At 39.0% G+C, this 18,621-nt stretch overlaps 1 protein-coding gene across 1 annotated transcript; it reads left to right on the top strand.

Moving 5' to 3' along the window:
• The first annotated feature begins 2,796 nt into the window (after positions 1 to 2,796).
• Positions 2,797 to 6,037, top strand: LOC136152323 (olfactory receptor 5K3-like). The gene is made up of 2 exons (XM_065913624.1): positions 2,797 to 3,723; positions 6,026 to 6,037. Exons 1-2 carry the CDS (start codon positions 2,797 to 2,799, stop codon positions 6,035 to 6,037), a joined length of 939 nt encoding a protein of 312 aa, XP_065769696.1.
• Positions 6,038 to 18,621: the final 12,584 nt, after the last annotated feature.

The raw sequence follows: 18,621 nt of genomic DNA, 5'->3' as shown, positions 1-18,621 counted from the left end.
AAGCCCATATATTTTGGATATTAACCCTTAATTTTAAAAAATGATGTATCACGAATAATTTTCTTTGTGAACACTACTCAAAATAATAGACTCAATTTGCATAAGAGGTTACTAAGGGTCACTGCTGGAACAACCAAAGCCACTAATGATCATTGGTAGTATACAGAAAACAATTTCGTGTATCACAACTAACTGCAGTGAAGAAATGGAATCAAAACAACTTTTTCCCCATAGCTTTTGTAAGCAATAATAATTAACACTAAACCTCAAAATGCCTATAGTATAATAAAGAAATTGTGTGTGCACATATGAGAAAAGCATTATAGACTGTACAAGAGTCATTGTAAACTGTAATGGATACATAAGATGTGGTTGAGAGTATAGGAACTGTAAATCAGAACAGTCTGAGTCATTTAGATAAAACTTTATTAAGTAAACTAAGTTTTACATTTAGAAAGAAAGGACTATACCTAAGAGCAAAAATCAATAAGAATAATGGAATGGACAGAGTCAGTGTTTATAGTATGACACTGGGAAAAGGGATGAAAAATGTGATAATCAATGCATGTTTTATTCCGTAGCTATCCCAGCTTACTTTCTTTAAAACTGAATAATCCTCTCATTAATCCTTAGTGACCTTCACGCAATTCTAAGGTAGTAACGTAACACATATGATACATGCTATTTTCAAACATTCACAATGCTGAGTATATGAAAACTTTCTGATCACTGACAAATATCAGTTCAGGTTAGTTCAGACGCTCAGTTGTGTCTAACTCTTTGCGACCCCATGAACTGCAGCACGCCAGGCTTCTTTATCCATCACCAACCACCAGAGATTACTCAAACTCATGTCCATCGACTTGGTGATGCCATCCTACCACCTCATCCTCTGTTGTCCCCTTCACCTCCACCTTCAATCTTTCCCAGCATCAGGGTCTTATCCAAGGAGTCAGTTCCTCACATTAGGTGGCCAAAGTATTGGAGTTTCAGGTTCAGCTTCAGTCCCTCTGGTGAATATTCAGACTGACTTCCTTTAGGGGTGACTGGTTGGATCTCCTTGTAGTCCAAGGGACTCTAACACTACAGTTCAAAAGCATCAATTCTTCTGCTCTCAGCTTTCTTTATAGTCCAACTATCACACTCATACGTGACTATTGGAAAGACCATAGCTTTGACTAGGTGGACCTTTGTTGGCAAAGTAATGTCTCTGTTTTTTAATATGCTGTCTAGGTTGGTCATACCTTTTCTTCCAAGGAGCAAGGGTCTTTTAATTTCATGGCTTCAGCAAAAATCTGCAGCAATTTTGAAGCTGGAAAAAAATGAAGTCTGCCACTGTATCCACTGTTTCCCCATCTATTTGAAATGAAGTGATGGGACCAGATGCCATGATCCTAGTTTTCTGAATGTTGAGTTTAACGCCAACTTTTTCACTCTCCTCTTTCACTTTCATCAGGAGGCTCTGTAGTTCTTTGCTTTCTGCTATAAGGGTGGTGTCATCTGTATATCTGAGGTTATTGATGTCTCTCCCAGCATTCTTGATTCATGCTTGTGCTTCATCCAGCCCAGTGTTTCTCATGATGTACTCTGTATATAAGTTAAATAAGCAGGGTGAAAATATACATCCTTGACGTACTCCTTTCCCAATTTGGAACCAGTCTATTTTTCCACATTCAGTTCTAACTGTTACTTCTTGACCTGCATACAGATTTCTCAGAAGGCAGGTCAGGTGGTCTGGTATTCCCTTTTCTTTAAGAATTTTTCACAGTTTATTGTGACCCACACAGTCAAAGGCTTTGGCATAGTCAATAAAGCAGAAATAGATGTTTTCCTGGAATTCTCATTCTTTTTCAATTGTCGAGCAGATGTTGGCAATTTGATCTCTGGTTCTTCTGTCTTTTCTAAATCCAGCTTGAATATCTGGAAGTTCATGGTTCACATACTGCTAAAGCCTGGCTTGGAGGATTTTGAGCATTACTTTATTAGTGTGTGAGATGAGTGCAATTGTGAGGTAGTTTGAGCATTCTTTGGCATTGCCTTTCTTTGGGATTGGAATGAAAACTGACCTTTTCCTGTCCTGTGGCCACTGCTGAGTTTTCCGAATTTGCTGGCACATTGACAACAGCACTTTCTTTTAGGATCTTTTAGCATCATCTTTTAGGATTTGAAATAGCTCAACTGGAATTCCATCACCTCTGTAGCTTTATTTGTAGTGATGCTTCCTAAGGCCCAGTTAACTTTGCATTCTCAGACGTCTGGCTCTAGGTGAGTGATCACACCATCATGATTATCTGGGTCGTGAAGATCTTTTTCGTATAGTTCTTCCATGCATTCTTGCACCTCTTCTTAATATCTGCTGCTTCTGTTAGGTCCATAACATTTCTGTCCTTTATTGTGTATGACAAATATACAAAAAATTGATTCTAAGTTCATTTCAAGGATCTTTAATGTGAAAACTAATACTGACCTTATTTGAAACTCACAACAAATATAAGTACCTTAGAGTCATATACTATACTTTCACAAACTCATAAAGACAAACCTCTTCCAATATTAACATCCTTCCTATAATTATCAAGAGTCTTGGGAATTATGAGTTACAGATTTGAGGTCATAGAATCTGACATGTTATGGGAATGAATGTCCCTTAGAGTTTGTGTGTATATCACAGGAGGTAAGAGTAGAAGACTGAAGGAGAAGCTCTTCTTGTTCAAAAAAAAATATTTAAGGGAAATTTACATACGTTTTAAATTAACCTTCTATCTCCATAATTCCTATCTCAACAGACAAGTAGAGATGACTGAGGATAACCACTCCTTGACAACTGAATTTACCCTGACAGGATTTACAGATCACCTGGAGCTGAAGACCCTTCTGTTCCTGGTGTTCTTTACCATCTACCTGATCACCATGGTGGGCAATCTCGGCCTGGTGGCACTGATAGTTACAGAGCATCGCCTTCACACACCAATGTACATCTTCCTGGGAAATCTCGCGCTGATGGATTCCTGTTGCTCCAGTGCCATTACCCCCAAGATGCTACAGAACCTCTTTTCCAAAGACAGAATGATTTCTCTGTATGAATGCATGGCACAATTTTATTTTCTCTGCCTTGCTGAAACTACAGATAGCTTTCTCCTGGCAGCAATGGCCTATGATCGCTATGTGGCCATCTGCAAACCACTGCAGTACCACACCATGATGTCAAAGAAACTCTGCGTTCAGATGACCACAGGGGCCTATGTTGTTGGAAATCTGCATCCCATGATTCATGTAGGGTTTCTGTTTAGGCTAACTTTCTGTAGTTCTCATCAAATCAACCACTTTTTTTGTGATGTCCTTCCATTATACAGACTCTCCTGTCGAGACCCTGATATCAATGAATTAATGTTATTTATCATTGCAGGGTCACTTTCAGTCTTTACTATTATAATAGTAATAATCTCTTACCTTTTTATTCTTCTCACAATTTTCAAGATGAAATCCAAAGAGGGAAAAGGTAAAGCCTTATCTACATGTGCATCCCACTTTCTCTCTGTCTCAATTTTCTACGGTTCCCTTCTCTTCACATATGTGCGACCAAATTCAGTTAATGACGAAGACAAAGATATACCCCTTGCTATTTTTTATACTCTAGTTATTCCTTTGTTAAACCCTCTTATTTATAGTCTAAGAAATAGGGAGGTAATAAATGCTATGAAAAAAAGTATAAAAATGTTATCAGTTCAGTTCAGTTCAGTCACTCACTCATGTCCAACTCTTTGCAACCCCATGGACTGCAGCACGTCAGGCCTCCCTGTCCATCACTAACTTGCGGAGCTTACTCAAACTCTTGTCCATTGTCAGTGATGCCATCCAACCATCTCATCCTCTGTTGTCCCCTTCTCCTCCTGCCTTCAATCTTTCCCAGCATCAGGGTCTTTTTCAATGAGTCAGCTCTTCGCATCAGGTGGTCAAGGTATAGGAGTTTCAGCTGCAGCATCTGTCCTTCCAATGAATATTCAGGACTGATTTCCTTTCGGATGGACTGGTTGGATCTCCTTACAGTCCAAGGGACTCTCAAGAGTCTTCTGTAACACCATAGTTCAAAAGTATCAATTCTTCAGTGCTCAGCTTTCTTCACCATCCAAATCTCACAACCATACATGACTACAGGAAAAACCATAGCCTTGACCAGACGAACCTTTGTTGGCAAAGTAATGTCTCTACTTTTTAATATGTTATCTAGGTTGGTCATAACTTTCCTTCCAAGGAGTAAGCATCTTTTAATTTCTTGGCTTCAATCACCATCTCCAGTGATTTTGGAGCCCAAAAAAATAGTCAGCCACTGTTCCCATTGTTTCCCATCGATTTGTCATGAAGTGATTGGACCAGATGCCATGATCTTGGTTTTCTGAATGTTGAGCTTTAAGCCAACATTTTCACTCTCCTCTTTCAGTTTCATTAAGAGACTCTTTAGTTCTTCTTCACTTTCTTCCATAAGGGTAGTGTCATCTGCATATCTGAGGTTATTGATATTTCTCTCAACAATCTTGATTCCAGCTTGAGCTTTATGTAGCATAGTATTTCTCATGATGTACTCTGCATATAAGTTAAAAAAGCAGAGTGACAACATACAGCCTTGACGTACTCCTATTCTGAAAATATTCTGTGAATAATTGTTTTCAATCTGCCCAGACCTCTTTTTCAAAATCAAAGAGTACTGAGAAAGTGGAAAATGATCATTTTGTTTATAAAATACTAAATTACTAAAAAAAATGATGTTGTATGAGTCAAACAAACAAGTTCGGATAGCAGAGATTCTGTTAAAATGCATTTCAAACTCTAAGCTAACAGGTCCCATAAGGGGTAAATAGGTAAGTAACAGATTGTTAAATAACTACTACAGGTACTATATGGCCCAGAAATCCCACCTGGGCATATATCTGGAAAAGACAAAAACTAATTCAGAAAGATGCATGTACCCCAGTTTTCTTTTTTTTTTCCATTTATTTTTATTAGTTGGAAGCTAATTACTTTACAATATTGTAGTGGTTTTTGTCATTGACATGAATCAGCCATGGATTTACATATATTCCCCCACCAGCCCAGGTGGGATGCATGAGACAAGTGCTCGGGCCTGGTGCACTGGGAAGACCGAGAGGGATCGGGGGGGGGGGGGGGGGGAGAGGGAGGGGGGATCAGGATGGGGAATACATGTACCCCAGTTTTCACAGAAGCACTATTCACAATAGCCAAGACACGGAAATAGCTCAAGTGCTCAGTAACATATGATTGGTTTAAGAAGACGTGGCCAAAGTGCCAAAGGAGTAGAATTTAAGAAATCATTTTCATGGGAGAATTTTCACAGTGTAAACACTCAAGAGATGAACCAATGGCACAGAGCAAATTACATTAAAATAAAGCTGTTTAAGTTACAAAATAATAACTACTACTACTATTATTACTCTTGAGGTCACAAACTGTGTCATGATGCAATTAGTTAACCAGTAACTACTTGCTTCAGAATACAGTGGGCTTACAATTTTCAATAAATGCTGGGAATAAAAGTCACTACATGTGAAGTTTGCCTCCCTTTAATATTCTTGGCAAGATCCTGAAAACTCAAGGTGTAATTTTACAAAACCTCTCATATCGCAAGTTCTCAAATATTAATCCCTTTTTGAACAATATTGTGTGACAGAAGTAAACTCTATGTTTCAATTTGACTCTCTGTTTTGAGTTTGTTCAAGAGATTATCTTTGAACGTGAAATCAATCTACTGTCTAATCAAGAACACTTTCCTCTTTGGTGTTGGTCAGTTTTCTCTCAAGTTCTCTGAAATAGAGTATATGAGTATACTAGTTACTTAACCTGTAGTTTTAAGATGATTCTATTTATATTGACATGTTTTTGGATTTTATATTTTCATGTAGTTTGGTTGTCATATACACCATCATATATGACAGTGCAATTCCTAAATATATTAACTAAATACAGCTTTTTCTCTCTGATATCATTCCATGACTTGCTTGTTGTTTAATAGGAATACCATTAAACTGGACTGCCTCAAAGGTAAGAATCAATACCTACATAGCATTAACAAAAGCTGCAGGTGCTGCTTGAATAAAAATAAGGCAGAAACAGGCAAAACTTAAACATCTTAGTAGTATTTATTGATCCTTACATGTGCAATTGGGCTTCCCCAGTGGCTGAGCAGGTAAAAAATCAGCCTGAAAAACAGGAGACACAGGAAATGCGGGTTTGATCACTGGGTCGGGAAGATCCTCTGGAGGGCATGGCAACCCACTCCAGTATTCTGGCTTGGAGAATCCGATGGACTGAGGAGCCTGGTGGGCTACAGTTCAAAGGGTCGCAAAGAGTCAGACACGACTGAGCAACTAAGCATGCACACACATGTGCAATAGAAAAGAAAAAAATTATTGACAACTTACTGTCTTCTAAGTGCTAAGGTAGACATTTCATATATATTACTTCCCAGTTACTGGATGTGAATTTTCATGTTTTTCCTCAGCAGAAATCCCACATTTTGCAATATTTAGGAGCTTGCCCAGGTTCATTCAGGTCATGGAAATCAGACAGAATTTGAATCAACACTACCTCTTCCCAAATAAGCTTAGGAGTTCAGAAAATGAAGATATGAGTAGCCTGGGGTATTTACTTTTTAACTAGCATAAGAAATAACCTATGCCTTAAAAAGAAACAGAAAAAAACCCGATATTTGTGGAAAACATGAATGGGTATGAAACCCGAGTCAATGTTTATGGAAATGAGTGTGGTATTGGGAATGCGGGATGAAGGAGTTGAACCATGGCATGGAGTCAGAAAGCTGATGAAACTAATGATGACAGCTGTTAGTGAATATGTGGAAAGAGCAGGGAAATGGGTCAGATAACTACTCTTATATGCCACCCTAAGGAATCTGAATTTATCTTCAAGCCATCAGTCACTGAAGTCTTCCAGAAGCAAAGTAATATGATTATACATTTCAGAAACCTGTTCATGCAATTGGTTGAAAGTTCTGAAGCAAGGAGACTAACTTTAACAAATCATATATTCAGTGAGGAGAACAGAAACTGGAGAGTTTTGTAAAAGGAGAGATGTTCACATATATGAGCAACATTTTAAGGAGAAAACAGTAAATTGTACAGTAAATTGAGTAATAAAAATGAAGGTCTATTTTCCTCCTAGGAGTATCAAACATGACAATGATTTAAGATCACGAGTACTTAGCAAGGTAACTGACACATTAGGCCATTCAATAAATTTTTTTTCAGTATCTTTTAATTGTGTAAGTTAACATGTTCAGTTCAGTTCAGTCGCGCAGTCATGTCTGACACTGCGACCCCATGAACTGCAGCATGCCAGGCCTCCCCATCCATCACCAGCTCCTGGAGTTCACCCAAACGCATGTCCATTGAGTCAGTGATGACATCCAACCATCTCATCGTTGTCCCCTTCTCCTTCTGCCTTCAATCTTTCCCAGCATCAGGGTCTTTTCAAATGAGTCAGCCCTTCACATCAGGTGGTCAAAGTATTGCAGTTTCAGCTTCAGCATCAGTCCTTCCAATGAACACCCAGGACTGATCTCCTTTAGGATGGACTGGTTGAATCTCCTTGCAGTCCAAGGGACTCTCAAGAATCTTCTCCAACACCACAGTTCAAAAGCATCAATTCTTCTGCACTCAGCTTTCTTTATAGTCCAACTATACATCCACACATGACTACTGGATAAACTTGACTAGCTGGATATCTGCTGACAAAGTAATGTCTCTGCTTTTTAATATTCTGTCTAGGTTGGTCATAGCTTTCCTTCCCAGGAGTAAGCGTCTTTTAATTTCATAGCTGTAAGCACCATCTGCAGTGATTCTGGAGCCCAGAAAAATTAAGTCAGCCACTGTTTCCACTGTTTCCCCATCTATTTGCCATGAAGTGATGGGACTAGATGCCATGATCTTAGTTTTCTGAATGTTGAGCTTTAAGCCAACTTTTTCACTCTCCTCTTTCACTTTCATCAAGAGGCTTTTTAGTTCTGCTTCACTTTCTGCCAGAAAGGTGGTGTCATCTGCATATCTGAGGTTGTGTATATTTCTCCTAGTAATCTTGATTCCAGGTTGCGCTTCTTCCAGCCCAGTGTTTCTCATGATCTATTCTGCATGTAAGTTAAATAAGCAGGGTGACAATATACAGCCTGACATACTCCTTTTCCTATTTGGAACCAGTCTGTTGTTTCATGTCCAGGAACAAGGGAACACTTCATGCAAAGATGGGCTCAATAAAGGACAGAAATGGTATGGATCTAACAGAAACAGAAGATATTAAGAAGAGGTGGCAAGAATATATAGAAGAACTGTACAAAAAAGATCTTCACGACCCAGATAATCACAATGGTGTGATCACTCACCTAGAGCCAGACATCCTGGAATATGAAGTCAAGTGTGCTTTAGGAAGCACCACTACAAACAAAGCTAGTGGAGGTGATGGAATTCCGGTTGAGCTATTCAAATTCTAAAAGATGATGCTGTGAAAGTGCTGCACTCAATATGCCAGCAAATTTGGAAAACTCAGCAGTGACCACAGGACTGGAAAAGGTCAGTTTTCATTCCAATCCCAAAGAAAGGCAATGCCAAAGAATGCTCAAACTACCGCACAATTGCACTCATCTCACACGTTAGTAAAGTAATACTCAAAATTCTCCAAGCCAGGCTTCACCAATACGTGAACCGTGAACTTCCAGATGTTCAAGCTGGTTTTAGAAAAGGCAGAGGAACCAGAGATCAAGTTGCCAACATCTGCTGGATCATCGAAAAAGCAAGAGAGTTCCAGAAAAACATCTATTTCTGCTTTATTGACTATGCCAAAGCCTTTGACTGTGTGGATCACAATAAACTGTGGAAAATTCTGAAAGAGATGGGAATACCAGACCACCTGACCTGCCTCTTGAGAAACCTGTATGCAGGTCAGGAAGTTAACATGTAACAATATTAGTATTTTTATATTTGATTGAATTAGTAAATTTGTTCAAATTTTAATACTGTAAATAATGATAGATTTAAACCACATATACAAAGGTATTTATGTCCTAAGACACTTTGCAAACAAAAAGGAATCTAGATACAAAAATTCTGTGGAGTACTGAAATAGATGGATATTGTACCTCCTGTGTCACCCTCTGTTTCACTCAACATTTTCAGTTTTTAGGCTTAAATGCACAATTTTTGTTACTTTTTTCTAACAGTACCACAATTTTTATTATTATTTCTGCACCATCAATCCCAACCTTTAACAACGCTGAATCCCAGAGGTCTGTTAAGGAAGAATATGTGACCTTTTTGGGGCTAAGGCAAAAGGGTGTTTTAACGGAAGTTTCTGAGGAAACATGTATCTTTTATTTTAAAATAGATCCACAAAATAGGTAGCATTCTCCCTCTAATGCCATGCTGTGTGGATATGATATACAGCAGCTGGGGTACATTTTGCCATCCCATGTGGCACAGTGGTGTAGAATCCGCCTGCCAATATAGGAGACACAAGAGACAAGTGTTTCATCCCTGGGTCCAGAATATCCACTGGAGACGGAAATGACAATCCACTCCAGTATTCTTTCCTAGAAAATCCAATGGACACAGAAGTCTGGCAGATTACAACCCATGGGGTTGCAAAGAGCTGGACACTACTGAACACACAGGGATATAAGCCATCAAGATGGTAATCAGCCTGGAGATGAAGTCAATACACAATGAAGGGCAAAGCTGAGGAAATCACAGAGAAACAGATTCAGAGAAATTGGAATCAACCATTCTGCTGAGCATATATGCTAACAGATCTTAATGTTTAAGTTTATTTGGAAAAGATACTTTACTTGCAAATGAATAATAACTGAAAGATTTATCTCTCTTACTTTATCCCTCATTTTCCTCTGTGTGTGTATGTACACGCATGCATTCAGTCATGTCTGACTCTATGACCCCATGGAATGTAGACTACTATGTCCCTAGTCCATGGATTTTCCAGACTTGAATACTGGAGTGGGTTACCATTTCCTTCTCCAAGGGATCTTCCCAACTCAGGGATCAAACTCACATCTCTTGTGTCTCGTGCATTGGCTCAGTCGTTTCAGACTCTTTGTGACCCCATGGGTCCAGGACACGACTGTATAGTCCGACTTCCCTGGTGGCTCTGACGATAAAGCATCTGCCTACAATGCAGGAGACCTGGGTTCAGTCCCAGGGTCGGGAAGATCCTCTGGAGAAGGAAACGGGAACCCACTCCAGTACTCTTGCCTGGAAAATCCCATGGATGGAGGAGCCTAGTAGGTTACAGTTCATGGGGTTGCAAAGAGTCAGACACAACTGAGAGACTTCACTTTCACTTGCATACAGTCCTGGAATTCTCCGGGCCAGAATACTGGAGTGAGTAGCCTGTCCCTTCTCCAGGGGATCTTCCCAACCCAGGGATTGAACCCAGGTCTACCACATTGCAGGTGGATTCTTTACCAACTGAGCTATCAGGGAAGCCCCATGCGTTGGCAGGCGAGTTCTTTACCAGCTGAATCACGTGGTGCTAGTGGTAAAGAATCCACCTTCGCTGCAGGAGACCCTGATTCAATCCCTGGGGCAGGAAGATCCCCTGGAGAAGGAATAGACTACCCACTCCAGTATTCTTGGGCTTCCCTTGTGGCTCAGTTGGTACAGAATCTGCCTGCAGCGTGGGAGACATGGGTTCGATCCCTGAAATGGGAAGATCCTCTGGAGAAGGGAAAGGCTACCCACTCCAGTATTCTGGCCTGGAGAATTCCATGGACTTTACAGTCCACAGGCTCACAAAGAGTCAGACACGACTGAGGGACTTTCACTCACTCACTGACACTACTGTCTTAAATAGGAACCTTCTGCATAGCACAAGGAACTCTGCTCAGTAATTTGTAGTAACCTAAATGGGGAACAAATTTGAAAAAGATTAGATACATGTACATGAATAACTGAATGACTCTGTTGTACACCTGAAACTAACACAACATTGTTAATCAATCAAATTGCAATATAAAATAAAAGTTACACATAAAAGTGATAAAAATAAAATGGGTTGTAATTTAAAACAACAAAAAAAAAAAACTTACTAATCTCCTATAGAGAAGCCACCAGAAGATGAAACATAGAGTAGATGAGGAATGTATAAGAAGGTGAAATATATAAATAGATGAGATAATCTGGGGGAAACTCCAGATTGAAAGAAGATGGAAGTCAAGTAAAGGGCTGAGGGCAACACAAGCATTTTTAAGGCAGAGAGAGAAACATGACCCAGCATTGAAGACTGAGATGGAATACAGAGGAAGACGAAAGCAGTGCATTTTACCACAAAACCAAAGGTGAAGACTTTCACTAGTACCAAACACCAGAACTTGGTTAGGCAGGTAATTAGATGCTCTCTGCAACTGCCATTTAGCATTGGTTTTGACCTTACTGAGAGAGATGGGGTTCAGGGAAGAATTCAAATAGAACAATTTCCAGTCTATTTTTCCAGGCCCTGTACAGTACCTTAAGTGTCACCTGTATCAAGGGTGCATAAACTTCAGCTAAAGTTATTGACTATCTACTTTTTAATAGAAATTAAAAAGTCCTGCTATTTCAAGCTTCCAGAATTCATCATATGCTTCCAATATGTTGCTTCTTTTCCTTGTGTGCCTCACATATGATAATTCTTACTCTGTAAAGTTCATCCAAAATAATACTTCTAATGAAAAAAATCTTTCTTTTTTCCTCTGGGTCTCTATCCATTTTCTTAACCATATTTTCATATAGCATATTAACACTTTTATATCACAGATTGAGTTGTCTGCTAGTTACCAATGTAACCATTTTTCTCCCCATCAGATTATGAGCTTCTTGTCAGGAGCCATTTCTAAAATCTAAGAACTCCTTATACTCTGCTCATTCTACCAAAGGTCTCTTCTAACATCCTGTATACTGTAAATACTTGATTAAGGTTAAGAACTGACATTTGAAAAATAAAGCAGCTTGTATTAATGATCCAGCTCATTATGTTGTCAGGAGCCCAAAAGTCATGAGGCATGACTGGTAGCTTATATGGGCTTCCCAGGTGACCCAGTGGTAAAGACTCTGCCTGCCAATGCAGGAGACATAAGAGACGCAGGTTTGATCCCTGTGTTGGGAGATCCCCTGGGGAAGGGAAAGGCTACTCACTCCAGTGTTCTGGCTTGGAGAATCCCATGGACAGACAAGCCTGGCAGGCTACAGTCCATGAGGTCACAAAGAGCTGGACATGGCTGAGCGACTGAACACACAAACACACACATGGATACTTATTCAATACTTTTACAATCGAGGCATATACAATCCATATTTGATAAATTGGTAAATACATTACAAAAGCAGATAATTATCACAGAGGCCAGGAAAAGGAAAATCCTTTTTTAATGTAGAGTACTTAAAAGTTCTCAAGGAGGAGATCTGATTTGAGAACAAAAATGAGTAGGCCTAGGGTGAGAGAGAGTGAGAAGATATTTTAGATGAGGAAATAAAAGCAAATTAATGAAGCAAGTGTGCAAGAGGAAGAATAAAGGGATGCACGTGGCCAACTGCCCTGAGCTGAGAGGAAGAACGCAAGGTGAGAGGCAAGATGCAGACTGTGGAGCATCTGGGATGACAAAACAAGGAAAAACTGTTTGAAAGCTAATCAGAGATCCTTACAAATACCTGAGCAAGGAAATATTACCATTTCTTTCATTCATCAGATAAGCATTTGTTGAGCACTACAAGTACCATGTATCTATTCAAGTGTTAGAAATAAATGAATGAACATAACCAAGACATCTCTTTCCTCTTAAAACAACAGAGATTAGAGGAGTGACTGATTACAAACATGCTAAGCGCTGAAGAACTGATGCTTTCGAACTGTGGAGCTGGAGAAGACTCTTGAGAGTCCCTTGGACAACAAAGAGATGAAACCAGTCTTTCTTAAAGGAAATCAACCCTTAAATATTCACTGGGAGTACTGATGCTGAAGCTGAAGCTCCAACAGTATGGCCATCTGATGTGAAGAGCTGACTCACTGGAAAAGACCCTGAAGCTGTGAAAGACTGAAGGCAAAAGGAGAAAAGGGGGCTGCGGAGGATGAAATGATTCAATAGCATCAGCTACTCAGTGGACATGAATTTGAACAACCCCCAGGAGAGAGTGAAGGAGAGAGGAGCCTGGCATGCTACACAGTTCCTTACTGTTGTTCAGGTGCTAGTCCTTTCTGACTCTTTGTGACCCCATGGACTGCAACTCGCCAGGCTTCCCTGTCCTTCACCATCTCCCGGAGTTTCTATCAGGTGACGAAACTATAGGAGCTTCAGCTCCAGCATCAGTCTTTCCAATGCATATTCAGGGTTGACTGCCTTTAGGATTGACTGGCTTGATCTCCTTGCAGTCCAAGGGATTCTTCAAGAGTCTTCTCTAACACCACACTTTGAAAGGATCAATTCTTTGGCACTCAGCCAACTCTCACATTCGTACATGGCTACTGGAAAAATCATAATTTTGACTACACAGAATTTTGCTGGCAAAGTGATATCTCTGGTTTTTAATGCACTGTCTAGGTGTGTCATAGCTTTCATTCTAAGGAGCAAGCATCTTGTAATTTCATGGCTGCAGTTACCACCTGCAGTGATTTTGGAGCCCCTCAAAATAATGTCTGTCACTGTTTCCATTGTTTCCCCATTTCTTTGCCATGAAGTGATGGGACCGGATGCCATGATCTTCATTTTTTGAATGCTGAGTTTTAAGCCAGCTTTTCAGTGTCATCTTTCACCTTCATCAAGAGGCTCTTTAGTTCCTCTTCACTTTCTCCCATAAGCATGGTGTCATCTGCATATCTGAGTTATTGATATTTCTCCTGGCAATCTTGATTCCAACTTGTGTTTCATCCAGTCCAGCATTTTGCATGATATGGTGGTGGATGTTTTCCTCTAAGTTGTGTCTGAATCTTGTGACCTGCTGGACTGTAGCCTGCCAGGCTCCTATGTCCATGGGGATTCTCCAGGCAAGAATGCTGGAGTAGGTTGCCATTTCCTTCTCCACAGGATCTTCCAGACCCAGGAATCGATCCCGTTCTCCTGCACTGCAGGCAGATTCTTTACTGACTGAGCTAGGAAGGAAGTCCCTTCGCATAATATACTCTGCATATAGTTTAAACAAGCAGGGTGACAATCTACAGCCTTGACATACTCCTTTCCCAATTAGGAACCCGTCTTTGTTTCATGTCTGGTTCTAACTGTTGCTTCTTGACCTGCATACAGGTGTCTCAGGAGGCAGGCTCAGGAGGTCAGGTGGTCTGGTATTCCCATCTCTAAGAATTTTCCACAGTTTGTTGTCACCCACACAGTCAAAGGCTTTAGTGTAATCAATGAAGCAGAAGCAGACATTTTTCTGAAATTCTCTTGTTTTTTCTATGATCCAACGGATATTAGCAATTTGATGTCTGGTTCCTCTGCCTTTTCTAAATCCACTTAGTACATCTGGAAGTTCTCAGTTCGCATACTGTGGAAGCCTAGCTTGAAGAATTTTGAGCATGACCTTCCTAGCACGTGAAAGGAGTGCAATTGTGCGGTAGTTTGAAATTGCGCTACACAGTGCATGGTATCACAAGCAGTGGGACACAACTTGATGACTGAACAACCACAACTAAATATACAGCCTCCAGGAGAGTAATTATTAGACTAAAGGAGGAATCAGCATAATAAAGACAAAACAGCTGGTAAAGACTTAAAAGAAAGAACAACTTCAGTAATTCATATCTGGGACTAAATAATAGTATCAAAGTTTCCAGTATGGGTTGAGGATGACATGGGACCAAATTCAATTCACAGAGGGAAGAAGCTGATATGCTGGCTATATCTTCAACACCATTTAGTATCATCTCCAAATTAAATCATCTTTCATAAACAATATTAAAGCCATAAAAATATTAGTTACTTCAATAGAAGGTGAAATCAACCTGACTCTTCAGCTTATTTTACATTTTACAAAACGAAGGCAGAGATGTGTAAAAATGAGGTCAGCTACATAAGATCCAGCAAGATGACCTCAAATTACCTTGGTGACTTTAATGAAGGTCTTTTACTTTAACCTAATTTTTTCACAGGTCATCTTTAATTAACTTTTGGTAGTTAGAGCATAGTGACCTAATGTCCCCACAGAAACACAATGAAATCATTACAAGGAAATCCCTTTAGCATTTGATGGAAAATTTAAACCTGCATTGTATGGAAAATAATTACTGATGCTAACCTATTAGTAGTCTCCCAGATATTTATTCCTTTAATCCCAAGTGTTTTAGAGACTAAGGTTTATATTCTGAAATTCTAGTAGACCTAACACCAGAAAACAAATAACTAGGTGTTATATAAGACTTCTCAGTGAAATCAAGATAAGAAGAAATTTCTGTTTTACTTTTACTTTTATTTATGTTTCTATTTTACTTTTAATATTAACATAAATTAATATTTATTTTTTAAATTTTTAAGCTTTTTTGTTATTGGAAGGTTTCAACTATTTAGTTATCATCCTAGCTATTTCCAAAACTGAAAACTATGGGAAAGAAGGTGAAAAAATTTATTGCAACTAATGCTGACCTCTCTGATTATAAGAAAAAACTTCAAAATATGCAGGTAAAAACAGAATATAATTCTGTTATATAATTCAGACCTGTACATAGAAAGTTATTTCTATCTTTGCTGAATAATAAAGTGGCATATATTTAATACTTTAAAACAAAAAACAAATAAAACTTTCAGGCAAATCCCATAGTTTGAAATTGAAATAAACCATTTTGACCACAGAATTTATATGATTAGACACTCAGTCAATATGTCTTGTGGGTTACTAAATAATAGTAGAAGGTTGCTCTTTAAAGAAAAACAAAATTTGTTCTCACAAATCATATTAAGATTTAAAGGGTTTTCTCTAAGTCTTAGGAAACTAAAGTAGAAAAGTGTGGCTTACTTTTATTTACTTTTAATGTACTATTACATACTTTAGAAAATCTTACATAACTTTCTTATGAAACAGAAAATAGTAGGCATGTTAATTCAGATAAAAGATACACAGATATTTTGAAGCAAGGAATTTTGATAATATCCTTTCTAAACTGTTCTTCAAAATTAAATCTCAACCTGCAGATACCAAGTAGTTCATTAAGGATCATTGGTAGGATACTAAAAACAAGTTCACCCATCCCAGGTCATTGAACTGGAGGTAGGACTGGAATCTATCATGCTCTTTCCCATAGCACTCTACAACTGTTTTTGAAGTATAAGTTACGGAATATCTCAAAATGCCTATAATATAAAAGGAAAAATACACATACACATATGGAAAAAGCAGTTAGATTTTACGCAAGAATTCCAGATTGTATTGGATATAAAAAAACACTCTTGATGGTTAAAAAAAATGGAGACTGGCATAGTTTGGGACACTGAATAAACTTTATTACATATAATTATAAAAACTATGCTTTATATAAAGAAGAAACTATGCCTATATAAAGCAAATGTAAAAAACATTATGCTTTATCTTTATACAAAGATGTAGATATCTAAGCACGTTCAAAGAGAATAATGGATGCAGCATGACACTGTGAAAAGAGATGAAAGAGATGAAAATCTACAAGGGCTATTTTCTTAGGCAATTTTCTTTAAAGATGAACAGCTCTGTCCTTCATCCTTAGTGATTTCCACACATTCCTAAGATATAAATCAAACATATCTGTGTATGTTATTCAAAAATTGCCACTACTTGGAGAGTACATGAAAAATATCTGATTACACACACACACACACACATTTGTTGTTGTTCAGTCACTAAGTAATGTCCGACTCTTTGCGATCCCATGGACTGCAACACACCAGGCTTCCCTGTCATTCACTATCTCTCAGAGTTTGCTCAAATTCATATCCATTGAGTCGGTGATGCCATCCAACCATCTCATCCTCTGTCACCCTGCTCTTCTCCTGCTGTCAATCTTTCCCAGCATCGCGGTCTTTTTCAATGAGCTGGCTCTTCGCATCAGGTGGCCAAAGTATTGGAGCTTCAGCTTCACCATCAGTTCATTCAATGAACATTCAAAGTTGATTTCCTTTAGGATTGACTGGTTTGATCTCTTTGCTGTCCAAGAAACTCTCAAGAGTCTTCTCCAGCACCACAATTCGAAAGCATCAATTCTTCAGTGCTCAGCCTTCTTTATGGACCAACTCTCTAATCTGTACATGACTGCTGGAAAAACCACAGTTTTGACTACACAGACCTTTATTGGCAAAGTGATGTCCCTGCTTTTTACTATACTGTCTAGCGATGACATAGCTTTTCTTCCAAGGAGCAAGCATCTTTTAATTGCATGGCTGTAGTCACCATCCACAGTGATTTAGGAGCCCAAGAAAATAAAATAAAAAACTGTTTCCACCTTTTCTTCATCTATGTGCCATGAAGTGATAGGACCAGAAGCCATGATCTTATTTTTTTGCATGTTGAATTTTAAGCCAGCTTTTTTACTCTCCTCTTTCACCTTCATCAAGAGGCTCTTTAGTTCCTCTTCACTTTCTGCTATTAGAAAGATACCATCTGCATATCTGAAGTTGTTCTTATTTTCTCAGCAATCTTGATTTCAGCTTGTGATTCATCCAGCCCAGCATTTTGCATGATATACTCTGCATATAAGTTAAATAAGCAGGGTGATAATATACAGCCTTGACATACTTCTTTCCCAATTTTGAACCTGTCCATTGTTCCATGTCTGGTTCTATCTGTTGCTTTTTGACCTGCATACAGGTTTCTCAGCAGACAGGTAAGGTGGTCTGGTATTCCCATCTTTTTAAGAATTTTTGACAGTTTGTTGTGATTCACACATTCAAGGGCTTTAGTGTAGTCAATGATGCAGAAGTAGATTTTTTTTTTTAATTCCCTTGCTTTTTCTATGATCCAACAGATGTAAGCAGTTTGATCTCTGGTTCCTCTCCCTTTTCTAAATCCAGCTTGTACATATGAAAGTTCTTAGTTCACATAGTGTTGAAGCTTAGTTTAAAGGATTTTGAATGTTACCTTGCTAGCATGTGAAATGAGTGCAATTGTGCAGCAGTCCGAGTAATCTCTAGCATTGCCTTTCTCTGGGATTGGAATGAAAATTGACCTTTTCCAGTCCTGTGACCATTGCTGAGTTTCCCAAATTGGCTCAACATACTGAGCGCAGCACTTCAATAGCATCATCCGTTAGGATTTGAAATAGCTCAGCCGGAATTCCATTAACCCCACTACTTTTTTTGTGGTAATTCTGCTTAAGGCCCACTTGACTTCACACTCCTGGATGTCTGGCTCTAGGTGAATGAGATATATATGTGAATTGGTATTTATTTTAAAGAACTCGTATAAAAACTGGGGCCTCCCAGATGGCTTTAGTGGTAAAGAATCTGCCTGCCAATGTAGGAGATGCGGGTTTGATCTCCGAGTCAGGAAGAGCCTCTGAAGGAGGAAATAGCAACCCACTCTAGTATTCTTGCCTGGAAAACCCCATGGACAGAGGAGCCATGGGAGCTACAGTCCACAGGGTCACAAACGGTTGGATATG

The sequence above is a fragment of the Muntiacus reevesi genome, chromosome 21 (genome assembly GCF_963930625.1).
Source record: "Muntiacus reevesi chromosome 21, mMunRee1.1, whole genome shotgun sequence".
NCBI lineage: Eukaryota > Metazoa > Chordata > Mammalia > Artiodactyla > Cervidae > Muntiacus > Muntiacus reevesi.
This window is presented reverse-complemented; position numbering and strand designations above follow the sequence as displayed.

Coding starts and splice junctions, on each gene's coding strand:
- LOC136152323 (XM_065913624.1), top strand. CDS start 2,797: ATGACTGAGGATAACCACTCCTTGACAACTGAATTTACCCTGACAGGA.